The sequence below is a fragment of the Chionomys nivalis genome, chromosome 4 (genome assembly GCF_950005125.1).
Source record: "Chionomys nivalis chromosome 4, mChiNiv1.1, whole genome shotgun sequence".
Classification (NCBI taxonomy): Eukaryota; Metazoa; Chordata; class Mammalia; order Rodentia; family Cricetidae; genus Chionomys; species Chionomys nivalis.
In genome coordinates, this window is record NC_080089.1 from 77,266,643 (window position 1) to 77,284,595 (window position 17,953).

The 17,953-nt window shown below is 47.0% G+C and overlaps 1 protein-coding gene, 1 long non-coding RNA gene and 1 pseudogene across 4 annotated transcripts in view; 2 read left to right on the forward strand and 1 right to left on the reverse strand.

The window, feature by feature from the left end:
• Positions 1-5,475, forward strand: part of LOC130872484 (glutathione S-transferase A2-like) — a 33,683-nt gene extending 28,208 nt beyond the window's left edge. For all 3 annotated transcript variants that reach the window (XM_057766467.1, XM_057766466.1, XM_057766465.1), the window contains exons 4-7: positions 54-186; positions 2,145-2,286; positions 4,222-4,353; positions 5,150-5,475. In XM_057766467.1, coding sequence (XP_057622450.1) covers positions 54-186; positions 2,145-2,286; positions 4,222-4,353; positions 5,150-5,281 — 539 coding nt within the window. In that variant the 3' untranslated portion in view covers positions 5,282-5,475. The remainder of the gene's footprint in view (positions 1-53; positions 187-2,144; positions 2,287-4,221; positions 4,354-5,149) is intronic.
• A 3,384-nt stretch (positions 5,476-8,859) lies between these two features.
• LOC130872491 (uncharacterized) lies at positions 8,860-11,582 on the forward strand. The gene is made up of 3 exons (XR_009056974.1): positions 8,860-9,259; positions 10,292-10,528; positions 11,460-11,582. It is a non-coding gene; the product is annotated as an uncharacterized LOC130872491 (long non-coding RNA).
• Positions 11,583-14,848: 3,266 nt separating this feature from the next.
• LOC130873537 (glutathione S-transferase A2-like) lies at positions 14,849-17,953 on the reverse strand (annotated as a pseudogene).

Here is a 17,953-nt window from a genome sequence, read left to right on the forward strand (position 1 = left end):
TGAGACGTGAGCCTTGGACACCTCAGAGACCTTTTCCTTTTTTTCTTCCACAGATGGGCGTTTGATGTTTCAACAGCTGCCCATGGTGGAGATTGACGGGATGACGCTGGTACAGAGCAGAGCCATTCTCAACTACATCGCCACCAAATACAACCTCTATGGGAAGGACGCGAAGGAGAGAGCCCTGTACGGTATATTTCCTGTTATTACTCCAAGGGGAAACAAAGGAAGGATTTGGGTCCCTCCATGAATGAGCAAGAGGGTAGCAGGGTTTATGTCTAGGAGCAGGCTGGTTATACCACTTAGGCCAAGTATGGAAGAGTCCATGCAGGAGAGGGAAGGGCAAATGGGGCAGATGCAGGTGGGTGTGGCTACAACCTAGGATGATGTCGTCTGCATAGCAGAGGGACAGAATCGCGAACACGGTGGCCAAGGGTCTGAGCATGGAGGAGCCATGACTCCAGGTGCCCAAGGCTTCAGTGCTGGACCTCAGCCAACAGCTTTGGGCAAAGGTCAGAGGGCTTGATGCTGGAGGAGGAGTCCTAGGGAGGAAGGTGAAGGAGCTGCCTCCCATGTCCCAGGAGTAGGAACAGTGCAGAGCAAGCATCTGAATTCCCAGCTAGTTCTACTGGTCAACTCAATGAAGCTTAGAGAGATTGGTTCCTAAGGACCAAGATAACTTGAATCATTTAACTCAGCACTAACACAGTTCTATGGACTGTACCACCCTTGCTGGGACCCACTCTGCTTGACAAAATCCTTCACTCATAAACCACTGTGTAGGAGTATTGCATTTGTTCAAGAGCTAAAGGTGGTGCTAGCCATGATCTATACTGCGGGAAACATTTGTCCATGCGAAACAGAGACTCGGTTGTAAAAGTGCTTGTATAGAAATACTTGTAGCAGCATTATTTATAATTTTCTCATGGTAGATCAGCCACGATATTCAATAAAAGATGAAAGAGGAGCACAGCGTATGATTTTAGTCATGAACATACATGAAGGGGTGAGGGAAGCAAAGCAAAGGTAAAGCATGAACATGGTATGATGTTCCTGGCTCATGTTATATGAAATATTCTCAAGTTCCCCCTGGATAAGGAGGAAGCAGATTCGTCCTCCTGCAGCAGCTGCCAGAGTGGCAGGATTGGGGTCAGAGGGAGTGCGGATCAGACTCTGCTTACATCGGAGGGTGTCAGCAGTCGAAGAATGCGACGGATGCATTGGAACACAGAATACTACCTTTGCAGGGCCAACACCAGAAGTGTGTGGAAGTATGAAAGTGAAACTCTCCCAAAATCACCGTGTGAAGTACAGCTTAGAACAAGGGATGCATGTGTCTGTGTGCTGTGGCTGGGATGAATGAAGAAATAGGCACATTGACAAATGTCAGAAAGGCCAGAAACTAGTATGTGGAGGTCATCCAGATGTTCTTCGTGAAAAACAAGTGGAAAACTTCTAACACTGACCTAGAATGACTCTGGGCCATGCAGCAGAATGAAAGATGAGAAAACCACAGCGTGGAGACAGAGAGAGACAGGTAGAGGTAGGGGCCAGAGGAGAGACCGACAGAAAGAAACAGAAACAGTCAAGACAGAGACACAGCGAGACACAGCCACACACAGACAGACAGAGAGACAGAGAGAGACAGAGAAAGCCTGCCTGTTATAGAGTTGATAGTTATTATCTTTTATTTGTGATTGTTTTGTTTTGTTTTTCTAGACAGGGTTTTTCTGTAGCTTTGCTGCCTGTCCTAGAACTAGCTCTTGTAGACCAGGCTGGCCACGAACTCACAGAGATCCCCCTGCCTCTGAATCCCAAATGCTGGGATTAAAGGCATGTACCACCACCACTTGATTGATGGTTATCATTTTGGATGTCACCAAGTTTATCATGACTGTGTCTCTATATGGGCCAGTGGTGCTCTTTGTACTTTGGATGGGTCATGTGTGTGCAACAAAAACTCTAAACATATATTTTGTTGAAAAGGATGTTCTAGGGACAAGGTTCATATCTGTGTTATTTGCCACTACAGGTGAGTAAGTTTGCAACCACTTTTCAGCATAAATCTCTCAGGTTTTTAGATTAAAAATCAAAAGAGTGAATCCCCGAAAACCCTCGACCACATGGATAATTTTGTCTTTCAGGATCGACATGTATACAGAGGGGATTATAGATCTCACTGATATGATGCTGAAAGTGGTCACGTGTTTCCCAGACCAAAGAGAAGCCAAGATCTCCTTGGCAAAAGACAAAGCCAAAAGCCGGTACCTGCCTGCCTTTGAAAGAGTAAGTAGGCTGTTTGAGGTCTCGGGACACTGTGTTCCCAGGACAAGAGAGAGACAGAGGTTGGGAGGGACAGGGCGCTGCCTCACTGACCTTCCATGAGCCTCCCTTGCAGCTCCCTGCCCACAGGGCACTGTATAAAAATGGCCTGTGAAGGGCACCGCATGCTCACACCAATCTAGTGTCCACATTCAACAGGGTTCAAGGCCATAACCTGACCTGATCTGTGGAAGGCTGAGCCACACCAGAGATGGACCTAGATCCTGTAGACATACTGGGCTTCATAACAGGACAAACTGCAGAAAACACAGATGGAAAATATTCTGTCACATCACACAGGGGGCCCAGAGAGCCACCAGCTGTCAGGAGAAGAGGAGAGAGCTTCAAAGATGGAGGAGAAGAACCTGACCTAGGACAGTGATGCAGGCAGAGGAGGAGGCTGATGAAGAGATGTAAAGGAACACTGGCCTGCAGGAGTTAGGGTCACAGATGGCAGGCTTGGGAGGAGAGCCATGCATATCCACACATGGAGGGGTGTCCATGTATATGGGGTGCCTCTCTTAGTCAGGGCTTCAGTCAAGTAAAAGCTAAGAACAAAGCTGTGATCCTAGAGGATAGGGATCCTACACATTCTTCAGAGACCCGACTTTGACCTCATTTATATTACACTGAAAGTTCACTCACGGCTGCCTCTGCTCTGTGGAAGCAGTGAGGGATTTAGGAGCCATTAGGTCCCCACACAGCCCTCTGGAGTCAAGGCCCTGTCTCACAGGACACAATGTCCAGCCATCACTGCTTAAATGATCTCTGGTGTGTGAATCATGATTTTCAGGAACACAGTAAACTCTACTGAGAACGTTTGATGCTTCCTTTTGTAGTTTATTGTTTTTTCTTTCCTTCTTCTTTTCCTTTTCCTTACAAGAGGATTTCTCTATTTCGTAGTACTGGCTCTCCTGGAACTCTTCTGTGGACTGGCCTCAAGCTCCCAGAGATCCACCTGCCTCAGCATGTTGAGTGCTGGAATTAAATGTGTGTGCCACCATGCCTGGCTTTCTTTGTTTCTGAATGTGGTCATTAGATTTTTTTTCTGTAGACGTGTACAGTGTGATAAGGTGACCACAAAGCGTTTTAATTCTTCTCTACTTGTAGCTCATGCTGTAGCCAGTGCTTGTGCTTTAGGTTATCTGTGATTTTCGTATTGCTGGGATATTTAAGTAAATGTCATCAACTGTATCTGAGACAGTGCTATTATTAAATCTTCTCGTAACCAGAAATGTTGAAATAAATGTTAAATAAATAGCCAAAATCAGATAGGAAGATTAGCCCCATTTGGTGTTGGCATGCTCGTCTATCCCTACAAAGTTACTGAGACTCCGACTCAGTTCCCCCTGTACAATTCAGCCCCGTCAGTCTTGACGCAATGAAGGTTGGGAGTCAGAACCGATGCTGTACAGGGAGGATGTATTGTAGCTCAGCCAGGTGTATTTCAGATTCCAGAGAACTGAGGAGAGCAGACACAGCAGAGGACAGACACAGGGTGTTCTCTGGAGACTGATGTTCCCGGCAGATGAGGCCTCTGCCCATGGGACTGAACAGACAGGACAGGGAGAGGAATGTCCTGAACTCCCGGTGCTCTGTCATTTCAAACTAAGGGGAGGAGCCATGATGTGCAAGGGGCTAAGCCCTTATCCCATGAGGAAAATGTACATAGGGTGGCGGTGTGAAGGCCATGGGATGTGCAATGACAGAGAAAGGTCACTGAGCTTTAGAGAGGAGGTCGCGTGCCTGACTTCTCATGCTGCCTCTTGCTTCATAGGCCTGTGTCTGCAGTTGTATACCTGCCAGAAAGGGTCAGAGACTCCATTGGGTGACTTGGGAAGAAGTAACGGCCACAGCTCAACCCTATATGCTCAGAATCTGTCTCCTTTAATTTGGCAGGTCTTGAAGAGCCATGGACAAGACTACCTTGTTGGCAACAGGCTGACCAGGGTGGACATTCACCTGCTGGAAGTTCTCCTCTATGTTGAAGAGCTTGACTCCAGCCTTCTGGACCCTTTCCCCCTGCTGAAGGTAAGAGAGGCAGAAAAGCAGTCACACATACTTGCCTCTTAGGATATAATATTCCTCTGGGCTGCTGAGTGCCAAACCTCAGTCCTCCAAACTGAGCTATTAGATCCTGGTTACATGCACGAAAATAATCTTTTTACATATTGAGTTTTAAGGCTGGAACCCGAAGAAGACCATTTTGCCTTTTATCATGAAAAAGACACAGGACCCCACAGCTCACTCCCTGAACCCCTGTTCCTTGCAGGCTGCTTCTGGCCTTCATCTTCCATCTCTTGTGGCCTGTCTCTGCACACTCAGAGTCTGAGCAGGCCTCTGTCATGCTGACCCCTTCCTCAGCTCTGACTTCTCAGGACTGTGCTTCTCTCTCCACTGTCCCCACCATGCTGTCTTCCCCTTGCCCCCAGTGACCCCATCCCTATCTACAATGTGAAAACTGACTGTGAGTTGCTCCTGGTCAGACTTGGAAATTTTCGTTTTCATTTCCTACTCAGTTTTTTACATCTTCACTTTCTTTGGTATCTCTGCTTTCACACCCGAGAGACACAGTGCTCTGTGCTCTGCACCACACTCTGTACAGGCTGTGTCCAGGGGCCTGAGGAGAAGGCAATTGGATGTCAAAGGAGGTCTTCAGGAAATTATGCTGAGCTATGCTTTCTAGCTCATGGATTTGTCGTTCTTCTCACGTCTACTCTGGAACTGTTGCAAGGATGCAATTGGTTGTGTGCTGGGAGGGGCTCAGATGTTTTGCACTGTGCACATGAGCAGTTCTGACTCTCAGGCTGTGTTTTCTGGATTACAGGCCCTAAAGAGCAGAATCAGCAGCCTGCCCAATGTGAAGAAGTTCCTGCAGCCTGGCAGCCAGAGAAAGCCTCCCTATGATGAGAAAATCATTGAAAAGGCAAAGAAGATTTTTAAGATTCAGCAAAGTTGAATTGACAGAGGCCACAGACACCAGTCTTTGATGTTTTGCAAAAATGAGGAGCAAGTGTGGATGCTGGCTATTGTGAGATAATAAGGATGAACAAATGCTATATGTGTCTCATGTGTTCAAATTATTGACCTGGGATTATGTGCATCACATTTGAAGAGTTCAGCAAACAATCATCACTACAAATAAAAACAAAACTTGTGAAAACAGAAAAAAGCTAAATACAAATACACTAGCAAAGAAAAGGAGTAACAATATCAATGTAGAATAAACCAAAAACTTTAAAAGTAAAATTAGTTTACAAGTGGAGAAGATAAAAAGAAAAATGGTAAAAAATTTTTTTAAAGACTGCAGGTTTGATAGACAGGTATTAGGTAGGTAGTGAAAGATTTTTTTTTATAAAAAGAAAAATTAATGAAGGAAAGAGAAGACAAAATATAAAATTTAAAACAGTGAGAGAGAATCTGGAGAGCTGGCTCAGAGGTGATAAGCCATGTTGCTCTTGCAGAGGACCCAGGTTAGGGCCCAGCATCTGTCACTCCAGCTCCAGAGAACCTGATATCCTCCTCTGGCCTCTGTGGTCACTGGACACCCGTGATGCACATACATACCTGTAGGCAAAACACCTCAACACACAGAGTAAATATTGAAAATACTTTAATAGTAATAATAAAAGAGAGGAAAATACACATTAAGCAAAATAACATTAACAGAAATTATCTTTAAAATGTTTTTCTAGCTTTAACCTGGTGTGGTGACACATGACTTTAATCCCAGTACTTGCGAGGCAGAGCTACATGGATCTATGTGAGTTTGAGGCCAGTCTGGTAGCATAGTGAGTTCTAGAACACTCAGAGCTACAGAATAGTGATGCCCTCTCTCAAAAAATGCAGAAGAATATTCTGTCTTTGCCCCCACTGGAACCACTGACTTCATCCTTTCCGTGCAATATCAAATATCCAGGCCCAGTCCTGGCCTGAACATCTTCTATGTCTAGCCTGGTGGGTCCTTCTGTTCCTACTCTCTGCATACCCTCCCCTTCCTCAGGTCTAGCCTGGGCTCCACACCACTGCCCTGGTGTATTCTGGTGAGCTCCACGTCCACTGCCATCAACCTCTAGCTCAGGCCAGCATGCACATCTGCACACACCTCAGAGTCTCCCCAGCTGTGGGAGGCTCAGAGGCCCTTGTGCTCCCAGATAAGCTCTAGGGAACTGTCGACTGCCTTGGCGAGTTACTCTGTCTAGGGTCTGTAACCTGCCTGGCTGGTCAGTTATTCCAGGGTCACGGAGAGGTACCACCTGAAAGACATGGGTGGGAGACAGGAAGAAGGCCAAGCACAGTTCTTGTCAAAGCCTCCGTTTATTAGAGTCATGGTTGCAGCTTATATAGCCCCTGGAAGAGGAGCTTGGGGGGCTGGGGCATGGGATCTTGCCACGTGGTCCACGCCGGTCACATAGGCCAAGAGGTTACGATCGGTCAGGTCACGATTCCTCTGCCAGGAGTTCACAAGTTGACACACCTAGTTGTCTAGATAGAGTGTGAGGCGGGTTCCACTAACAGATAGCTCTCTATTAACAGACAATTTGGGTATGGGATAGGCTTTGTCAATAAAACAATTCTCAATACAATTGGGAAGTCGAGCCCTCTGCAAACTTCTCAGGGCAATGATCACTATAATAATTTTGGGGGGGGGGACATGGCTCCTGACAGGGAACCAGGAATGCTAAACACACATGCTTGTCCCTTCAAAGAGAGGGATGCATTACCTATTTCCCATCCAGGAGGCTGGAAACATATGTGGTTAACAGCCTGGTGACCTTCGAGCTATCTGTGTATTGAAGATCACACCAGATCCTCTAGAATGGGAGGGAAAAGAACGAATCACTAAATTATGTGAAAACATCTTAAGAATTACGTTATTTTATATTTACCTAAAATTATATGAGTGTGCTCACTAGTTTTATGTCAGCTTGACAAAACTAGAGTTATGAGGGAAGAAGGAAGCTCAACTGAGAAAATATGGCTTGTTGGCACACCTGTAGTACATTTTCCTAATTAATAATTGACACAAAATGGCCCAGCCCATAGTAAGTGGTGGCACCTATGTGAAGGTGGTTCTGGGTGTATTGGAAAGCAGACTGAAAAAGCCTGCAGGAGCGAGCCCATAACCAGCAATTCTCCATGGCCTCTGCTTCAGTCCTGCCTCTAGGCTCCTGCCTTGAGTTCCTATCCTGACTTCCCTGGCTGATGGACTACAAGCTGTAAGATGAAGTAAACCCTTTCCTTTCCAAGTTTCTTAGGACCATGGTGTTTATCAAAGCAACAGAAACCTAAGACAACAGATAGGGTATTTGTGGAACTGTAATTTTCAATGGAGTTATGCACTTGGGGTCATAATGCTCTCCCTCAAAGTCCCGGACTACCTACTACAGGTCTTACTACCAGGTATGAGGCACTTCCCTTTGAGTTGTTGGCCAGAGGAGTGGAAGAGACTCCCAAACAACATAGGCTATTATGTTGTCCTTGAAGGTAAGGGCCCATGGCTAAAGACACCACACATTTCTGACACAGGACTTGGAGGATTCAAGCTGGGACTTCCCTGAAAGCCTCCCCTCTGAGGACTCACTTCCATAACACCAGCTGGGACTGTGCAAGCTGCCAGGGGAGAAAGGCGACCAATAGCCCTATCTCCCTGTGATGCCCATGTCCCCAAACAACAAGCAGCATGGCAAGACAGACCTAAATTTCATATCTTGACAGTCACCAACAGCTATCTAATTGGACCTAAGCTTTGATCAACATAAGAAAAATCAAGATAGTAAGAGCCTTGTTTTGCCCACTGGCGTGTGGCCCTATACAACTGCTACTCTATCTGAGGACCCCGGAAAGGACCAGGGAGCCATGTCATCGAGGTTGTTTCTGACATTGAGAAAATCAGCAAATAAGCTCCTAAACGTTAGCAAAAACACTAGAAGTAGCCGCTTAATTTTTTTTTTAGATTATAATCTAATTACATCATTTTTCCCTCCCTAAATGCCTCCCAATTCTTGAATACACCCTCCGTGTTCTCTTTCAAATTCACAGACTCTTTTCTCTCTGTTGTTACAGCATGTATATACATTTATACCTATCTACTTTTTAAAAGTACTTTAGTGCTGGGTGGTGGTGCACACCTTTAATCCCCTGCACCCAGGATGCAGAGGCAGGCAGATCTCCATGATTTCCAGGCCAGCCTGGTTTACAAAAGCTAGTTCCAGAACAGCTGAGATGGTTGCACAGAGAAACTCTGTCAAAAAAAAAAAAAAAAAAAAAAAAAAAAAAAACCAACCGCTCTCCAAAAGGAACTGAAAACAAACAAAAAATGACTTTGTTTTGCTCTTGAAAGCAGGTCATCCTACGTAGGCCTACCTGGCTGAGAATTCAAGGTCTCCTGGCCTCTTCCTTCCAGGTGCTCGGATTGAGGGCATGAGCCATCACTCTGATTAAGATTGTACCGTTCAAGAGAGTGTTATGTATTCAAGATTTAACATTACTTAAATTAGTAAGACTCTGTCTCAGATATAAAAAGCCAGACAGTGGCACCTGCACTCAGGCGACATGGGGGGCACAGAAGCAGCTGGTTACACAGAGGTTTACAGAGAGATCGAAACAGAGAACCACAAAGAATACAGTCTACTTGTAAGGTATGTTTTGACTTCTTAACTGTGAAACTAGATATAAAATCCCTCCGCACCCTTTACTTTTGACCTGCTAAGTCCTGCATTAAGTACTGTAGACCCCATGCACATGACAAGAGTCATCTGAACACAATGGACGCTCAGTCACTCATCTTGTCTCTGTTCTCAGCACCTGTCAGTCTGCTCCCTCCACCCAGGCTCTGGCTCTGCCTCCTCTGCTGTCATTGGGGCTTGAAGATGTCAGTTATCCTCATTTGCACCTGGACTGCCAGACTCCTCATCCCATTGCCATTTTCTCAGAGGTAAGTTACTTGCTTACAGCTCTCAACTTCCAGGTACAGTCACAAGCCTCCAAAAAGAAGTTAGGAAGAAATGAAAGAAGGGAGGGAGGGAGAGAGGGAGAGAGGGAGGGAGGGAGAGAGGAAGGGAGGGAGGGAGGGAGGGAGGGAGGGAGGGAGGGAGGGAGGGAGGAGGGAGAAAGAAAGAAAGAAAGGAGTGTAGGAGAAAGGAAGGAAGAAAGGAAGGAAAAGAAAGAAAGTAAACCACTCCTAGAATTTTCCACCCAGAAGGATCTATTCTACTTACTATGAGTAAATCCCATGCAAGCATCTTCATGTAAAATCTCCCATTCAGTCTAAGTCAGCTTCACAAAGGCTCAGACTGAAACTTCCCTGCTCCCGTGGATGCAGGCAGTGAGCCCTATGATGCACAACCCGGATGTGATTGTTTCCTTACAATTCCACTGCTGCCACACCTCTTCTCATCCCCCAGTTCCCTCCCTGAAACTCTGCTGGGATGCAGGCCCAGGTGAGAAGCTCATCTCCAGGAGGGGGGCCCACAAGGCTCCTCTAGAAACCTTCACACACAAACCTAAAGTCCAGGAGGAGCCCAGAGTACTATAGAAAGATGTCTTTTACCTCTTCCTCTCACCAGATAATTAAACCAGGCGGTGGTGGCACAATCCTTTTTAATCCGAGGCTCAAGAGGCACAGGCAGGCAGATCTCTGAGTTCGAGGCCAACCTGGTCTACAAAGCAAGTTCCAGACAGCCAGGGCTACAGAGAAACCCTGTCTCAAAAACCAAACAAACAAAAGAAAAATAAAGCTAAAAAAGCACCTTAGAAACCAATAAAACGAAAAACCAAACAGGCTAGCTCTTCACCATTTGAGTCAAATACACAGGTCCAGTTTCCAAGCTGCACCTTTTATTTATTATAAAACCATTAAAATTAATTAAAAATTCATTTAAAAGTGGAACATTGCAATAATAAAACCAGGATATGGTTCAGAAAAATGGTAACACCCATCCCCTCCCACCTGTCATGACACAAACAGATCTGGAGCTTGGCATCCCGTCTGTAGGCGCAGGCGTTTCCACAGCAAGGCTCCTGTCCCCATGCTGAAATCATGGCCAAGCACGTCCTCTGAACAATGGATGGCACACAGTCTTCCCACCTTAAATGAAGTATCTCCTCAAGGACCACCGCACAGGACTTTGCAGGCCTCTGGCCCAGGCTCTGGCTAAAAAGGAAGCAGCTGCTGAGGCCCATGCTGGCACAGGGGTTTTACCAGGTGGGTTTGTTCTTGGGCATGCCCCAGTGCTCTGGGCGGCTTGTTAAAGCCCAGGCTTCTATGTCTCACTCTCCACTTTCTGGTTCTGTGGTAGTGGAGAGGGTGCCTGAGTGGATTAAGACTTTTAATCAGTGCCCAGGTGACCCTGACGCTGCTGGGCCTCAGACTGGCTGTTGAGATGCACAATCAAGTAAAGCTAAGCCATAACCAGGCAAAGAGATTTGACAGATTGCATCCCTCTAGAGAGCAGCTCCCTAGGGACTCAATCCCACACCTGAACCACAAACAAGATCTCCCCATTTACAACAAATTCATAATTCCCTTAAATGGCTGCAGTTTGCAGGTCCTACTCTGAGAGATCACACCTAGAGATTGTAGATAGGCTTGTAGTTCTCAGAACTCTACTCTCTGCCCTGGTCCTTTAGACAATGGAACTAACTAGAGGGAACACAAGAAGTGGGAAAAGTGGCCTTTTCAGATCCCCCGAGAAGAAAATGCCTTCTACCAGGATGCATGAACTTATTTACCTCGATTTCGTTTTATGCGGAGGTTGCAAGCCAGCGACATGATGAGAACCAGTGTAAAAGCCCTTTCATCTCTCATCCCGTAAAGGTACAAGAGCTTGCCATCTGGGTCTGGCTTAACTTTTATCAAAACCCTGTAGGTATCTTCGAAGAGTGGAATTAGTTCATGTTGCAAACCTGGGAAGGGAAAAGGATGCTCAGCTAGGAGCAGCAGCAGCAGCAGCAACCCCCAGGAAGACTGCTTTTTAAGATGGGAAAAGTAAAAAGAAATGGGCACTTATGTGGGGCCCCTTTAGACATGGTTGAAATCTTATCTACCTTTCTAAGAGAGGCTGGATCAGGGACCCACTGTGCCAGGGAGTTTGATGACAATTACCAGACCGTGTTCAACTGTCTTATTCTCCAAGGGCACAGGCTCCTACCATACTCACCAAACACTCCTTTGAAGACCCACAACTCCAGGCGGATTGGCAGAAGACTAACACAGGGATTGAAAGTCGGAACTATCTCTTGGCCACCACCAACAATGCGTTGGAAATACAAGGGAAATCTGTCCATCCTTGACCTGCAAGAAAGGGGCATCAAAAGGTCTTCTTTGGCTGCATCTTCTTCTAAAGATGCCTTCTGTCCTCTCCTTCCCATTGATACATGCCAAGGCCAGTGCTTCTCTTCCAGTTACTATTTGTTTACAGTCTGTCTTGCCATCTGTGGTCCCGAGAACACTACACAAGAATCCAACCGTGAGTATTGACAAGGGAGCTTCTGCCGACGAACCAGTAATGTAGGGCTCTGTCTGACCTGGGACACCACATGCCAAGAATCTAGAGTCAGGGGAGGCTGCGGTCAATGGAGCCCACACCTTCTCTGAGGAGTCCCTTATCCCCCAAAGACTCCAAAGTTTCATAGAGGTCCATCTCTATCTCCCATAGGATCTGTCCCACAGTCCCAACCTTATACTAACTTCCAGGGTCATACATTGTAGACCCCGGACACAGACCTCAGTTCTGTTGGGCTGAAAGTCATTCAGCAAATTGTTGGCTGAATTCTAGATTGCCCCGGAGTAAGCCAAGTTGAAACCCTGAAGGGAAGGAATCTGCACTTTGCCCCAAGGTCTGAGGAGAGGTGAGAATGCGGGATTCTAAGTCTGCCTTTTAGAGTCCCCAAAATAGCAGGCACCTGGAGGAAGCCAGTGGGCTTGCTCACATGTGCGTACTTCCCTGACCTCCTCTCTCAACCCAGCACACTCAACACTACCTGTTTCTGTTTTCATCCCGCTCCTCTCTTGTGTCCCCTGGTCCAGTAGGACCTTGACTTCTCTTGTCTCCCCGACCACGCCTGCATGGTTGGTAGCCTGCCAGAGCACTATGGCGTCTGTGAGTGGTGGGAGCCAGATCCATCCTGAAGCTTTGGAATCGACCTAACCCTTTTAGTCTCCTTCCGGGTTGCCCTCCTCACTAACAAGCCTCATGAAGCAAATAATTTACCACACCTGTGAGTGTGTTGCGCTCGAGCGTCTGAGATACACACGCTGGGGACATTGCAGTCCTGACAGAGGACTGTGAATTCTGCCACCAGCAGAACGGGGCTGCAGGGACTTGAGTGTTGTCAGAATTCTTCAAGCCAGAAGCAATCAGGAAGACTGTGTGCAGAACCCTGGCCTCTGAACCTTGTGTGCAGGCCTGATTTGACTGTTTCCATGTGTGATCTTGGGCAATTACTTTAGTAAACAGTGATTGAGTCAGAAAAAGAATATACGAAGTAGGGCAGGAAAGGGAGCTCAGGAGTTAGAGCTGCTGTAACTGAGCTACTGCTGGACTCTTGTATGATAGAGTCTCAGGGGACGATGCTTCTGCTCTGCCCAGGCATGTTCAACCCTCCTGCTGGCAAGGAAGGAAAGAGGTGGCTGCAGCCACTTTGCTACCTTACTTTCAATATGGTTATCAATTAATAAACTAATTAATTTGTGTATTGTGTGCATCCACCCACGTGCGTACCTCTGGAGGTCAGAGGACAACTTTTGCGTTAGTTCCCTCATTCCAATTTTAGGTGAATTCCAGGGATCCAGCGCTGTGTGAAAAATGCTTTACACACTAAGTCATCCCACTGGCTCTATAATAACCTCTTCTTTTAAAAGAAAGGATGTACTTATTTTTATTTATATGTTTGAGTGTTTGCCTGCTACTTTTTATGTGTACCACATGCAGCAGTACCCAGGGAGGACAGAAGACCGCATCAGATTCCCTTGCCATGCTTCACCCAAAAGTGGAGTTATAGGCAGTTTTGACCTGCTGCTGGGAACTGATATCCAGTCCTCTGCAAGAGACTAAGTACTTTTAACTCCAGAGTCATCTGTCTACCGTGTACTAAAGATATTTTAAGATGGAGGCTTCTTGAACTAAAGGTTCTGAGACACAGTCTTTCTCCATTCCTTCTTTTGTATTTTATTTTCTTTCCTTCCAATCTTACTTTTTTTTTTTTTTTTGGCTAGAGGAAATTGAACCTGGAGCCTCCCATGATGCTCCACCACTGACCAGAACCAAAGTTTCAAAGACTGATGCTTTGCCATGGCTCCTGATGTAGCACAGATGTGTGTTTAGATCTAACACCCTCTGTTAGGGTTGAAATTGCAGGCCTAATTGTCTTCAGGTGTCTGTGGTGTTTCTCATCTGCTATTGCCAATCTCTGTGTCTCACCAAGCACCCATCCATCATCAGGGAAAGCTCTTGGGTGGCATCAACAGATCTCTAACTTCCAAGAACTCAGCCACCATACCCGAATTTGCACAGCACAACCCAAGCCCCAGGAAAGACAATGGTTGGGATCAGATCCAGGTAAACAATTTTCTTCCGTGTCTTGTAAGCAGTGACAGTCTCTAGGACAACCATTCCCTCAGTCTCTTTCATGCCTGCTCGGCCATGTGACCAGCCTGACACCAGGTGGGGAAGGCCATTGTCCCAGGGTTGTAGTGTTGAAGGACAGAGCTTCTGGTCAGGGCTCTTGGCACTGGTGAAGATGTCAAGATGCTGCTGCTCCAGGCTGGGCCTGAGGGGCAGAATCAGGTGAGGGTCCCAGGTCAGACTCAGCAAGAGAATGAACTGATGCCGCTCATGCCTGGACTTAAGCCACACGGGTGTTGTGTAATAAAGGAACAGAAGCAAACACCAAGAGAGTTCATGGCTATGGCTTCTACCTGGGCTGGAGATGCAGCTCAGACAAGGACCTTGGATCACATGATCCAAGATAAGTCAAGAATGTAGCTCCTACCTGGGACAGGGCCTAGAGGAGTACTCTGACTGGGTGGAGAAGTGTGAGATTCACAGTCAGAATCAACTGGAGAGGATGAAGAATTACATCTTGCTTGAGCCTGGACCTCCTGGAAGAAGAGTAGGTGGAGGGGACCTACTGTGAGTCACCAAGACACCTCACAGATGCAGTACCTCCAATGACCATGAGGGGCAGCATGGAGGCAGTGCTGCTTAGGATCCAGAGTCACCTTGTCAGGAGTGTGCCTGTCAGGAAAATTGGAGCTTCCTCCTGGGCCTCAACCTGGAGGGGCAGAGTCTCTGGATGACAGGAGTGGGGGTGGGGGTGGAGGAAGGGGTGCCTAATCAGACTAGTTTGCTTTTAATTGAAGTGTCTTTAGTTTGCCTTCGTCTTTATGTGTGCCGCCAGGAATCTCAGCTCACACTTCAAACACACTAGCTACATACACTGTTCTTCCATGCTTATTATTACAAAATAACCAGCATCCACAGCCGCTACTCAGGTTTGAAAAACACCAGAGACTGGAATACAAGGACTCGGTAAATGCAGCTTTACTAAAACTTGAAAATCTTCCTGGCCTCTTCGATTTGTTTTGCATTAATGGGAGGCTTTCTCTGGCTGCCAGGCTGCAGGAACTCCTTCACATTGGGCAGGCTGCTGATTCTGCTCTTCAGGGCCTGTAATCCAGAAAACACAGCCTGAGAGTCAGAACTGCTCATGTGCACAGTGCAAAACATCTGAGCCTCTCCCAGCACACAACCTACTGCATCCTTGAAACAGGCCCAATGTAAACATGAGAAGAACGACAAATCCATGAGCTAGAAATCATAGCTCAGCATAATTTCCTGAAGATCTCCTTTGACATCCAATTGCCTTCTCCTCAGGCCCCTGGACACAACCTGTACAGAGTGTGGTGCAGAGCACAGAGCACTGTGTCTCTCGGGTGTGAAAGCAGAGAAATCAAAGAAAGTGAAGACGTGAAAAACTGAGTTGGAAATGGGGGCAGAAAACATCAAAGTCTGACCAGGAATAACTCATAGCTAATTTTCACACTGGAGATAAGGATGGGGTCACTGGGAGGTTGGGGGGGAGACAGCATGGTGGATAGAGAAGCACAGTGCTGAGGAGTCAGAGCAGAGGAAGGGGTCAGTATGACAGAGACCTGCTCAGACACTGAGTGTGCAGAGACAGGCCACATGAGATGGAAGATGAAGGCCAGAAGCAGCCTGCAAGAAACAGGGGTTCAGGGAGTGAGCTGTGGGGTCATGACAAAAGACAAAGTATTCTTCTTGGGATACCACCTCCACATCTCCATACACAGAAAGATTATTGTCATCTCAAACCAGGATCTAGTAGCTCAGTTTGGAGGCAGAAAGTTGGGCCCTCAGCAGCCTCCAGGCCGCCATTATATTCTCAGAGTCATGCATGTGTGGCTGCCTCTCTGAGGTGACCTCACCTTCAGCAGGGGGAAAGGGGCCAGAAGGCTGGAGTCAAGCTCTTCCACATGGAGGAGAATTCCAGCAGGTGAATGTCCACCCTGGTCAGCCTGTTGCCAACAAGGTAGTCTTGTCCATGGCTCTTCAAGACCTGCCAAATTAAATGAGACAGATTATGAGCACATACAGTTGGGCTGGGGCCACTGACTTTCCCCAAGTCTCCCAATGAGACACTTTGCCTCTATTTAACTTCTAGTAAAGAGCCATTACTAGTGTGTACATTGTTCATGCATACTGAGAAAAGAATTATAATTATCACATTGTGGTAGTTTGATTGTAATTGATCCCCCCAATCTTATAGAGCCTGGCAGTATTAGGGGGAGTGTTGGAGTGGGTATGGCCTTCTTGGAGGAAATATCACTGTGGGGCGGGCTTTGAGGTTGCCAATGCTCAGGATACCACCCACTGAGTGAGCTGACTTCCTGTTGCCTACAAGCCAAGATGCAGCCAACAGGACAAATGCCTGCAAGCCTCTGTGCTTCCCATCACAATGATAAGAGACTGAACCTCTGAAAAGATGTGAGCCACCCCAAGTAAATGTTTTCTTAGTAAGAGTTGCTGTGACCATAGTATGTCTTCATAGCAGTGAAAACCCTAAGTAAGGCATAGACTCAAAAGCAAAAGTAAGCCTCTACTGTTCTTCAGTCCATAGTGTATACAGGGAACTCAGGATTCTCAGACATGAGTTAAGCTGTGATGGCTAGTTCGTGTGTCTCCTGAGAGAGAGTCTTAAGTGTCAGCACCATAGGCTACAGGGGACCCCACGAGGACCCGATGGCTCCTAAAGCCTCACTGCTTCCATAGAGCAGGGCCGAGATGGGAGAACGATCAGAGGATGGAATGAGACCCAGAGTGATGCTCTGTAGGTCTGACAGTCAGGCGCTGTCAGAACAGGGTCTGAGAATGGAGTCATGGAAATTCCCGAGTTCTTGTGAGAAAACTCCAAGACGCCAAGGCAAGAGTCCTCTGACTCCAGCTTCTTTAAACATCGTAGACTTGTTCTTGGATTATGTTTTCATGCTCTTCCAAGTATAGTGGAGAGGAGTGAGTTCACCTCAGATGATTCGTTACCACAGGCTAGTGTTTTTTCTTTATATGCCCCTGTGGAAAACATGTTTTGGGCACTTTCGGCTTGACTATCATGTGTGGCTTGCTCTTGTGACTGCATGGTTTACTCACGTGACTTCTTTTAGCTCTTAGAGTAAAAACAGTCTGATGCTCTGGATTGAGCTGTCTGTTGCGTGAGCCTTCAGTTTGCCTTCAGTGTCCCAGGTCCCAGAGTCTCTAAACAGTAATGACGGTCTCTGAGGAATGTGTAGGATCCTTATCCTCTAGGGTCACAGCTTTGTTCTCAGCTTTTACTTGACTGAAGATCAAGTCAGTCTGAAGTGTTCTTGATCTTCCTCCAAAGAGAAGCCCCAACTAAGAGAGACACTGCGTGTACACCGACACCCCTTCATGTGTGGATGTGCATGCCTCTCCTCCCAAGCCTGCCATCTGTGACCCTAACTCCTGCAGGCCAGTGTTCCTTTACATCTCTTCATCAACCTCCTCCTCTCCCCTACATCACTGTCCTAGGTCAGGTTCTTCTCCTCCGTCTTTGAAGTTCTCTCCTCTTCTCCTGACAGCCGGTGGCTCTCTGGGCTCCCTGTGTGATGTGACAGAATATATTCCCATCTGTCGTTTTCTGCACTTTGCACTGGAATTGAAGCCCAGTGTGTCTGCAGGATCTAGGTCCATCTCTGGTGTGGCTCAGCCTTCCACAGATCAGGTCAGGTTATGGCCTTGAACCCTGTTGAATGTGGACACTAGATTGGCGTGAGCATGCGGTGCCCTTCACAGGCCATTTTTATACAGTGACCTGTGGGCAGGGAGCTGCAAGGGAGGCTCATGGAAGGTCAGTGAGGCAGCGCCCTGTCCCTCCCAACCTCTGCCTTTCTCTTGTCCTGGGAACTCAGTGTCCCCAGAATTCAAACAGCCTACTTACTTTTTCAAAGGCAGGCAAGTACCGGTTTTCGGTCTTGTTTTACCAAGGAGATATTGGCTTCTCTTTGGTAAGGGGGACATTTGACCACTTTCAGCATCATCTCAGGGAGATCTAAAATACCCTCTGTGTACTTGTCAATCCTGAAAGACAACAT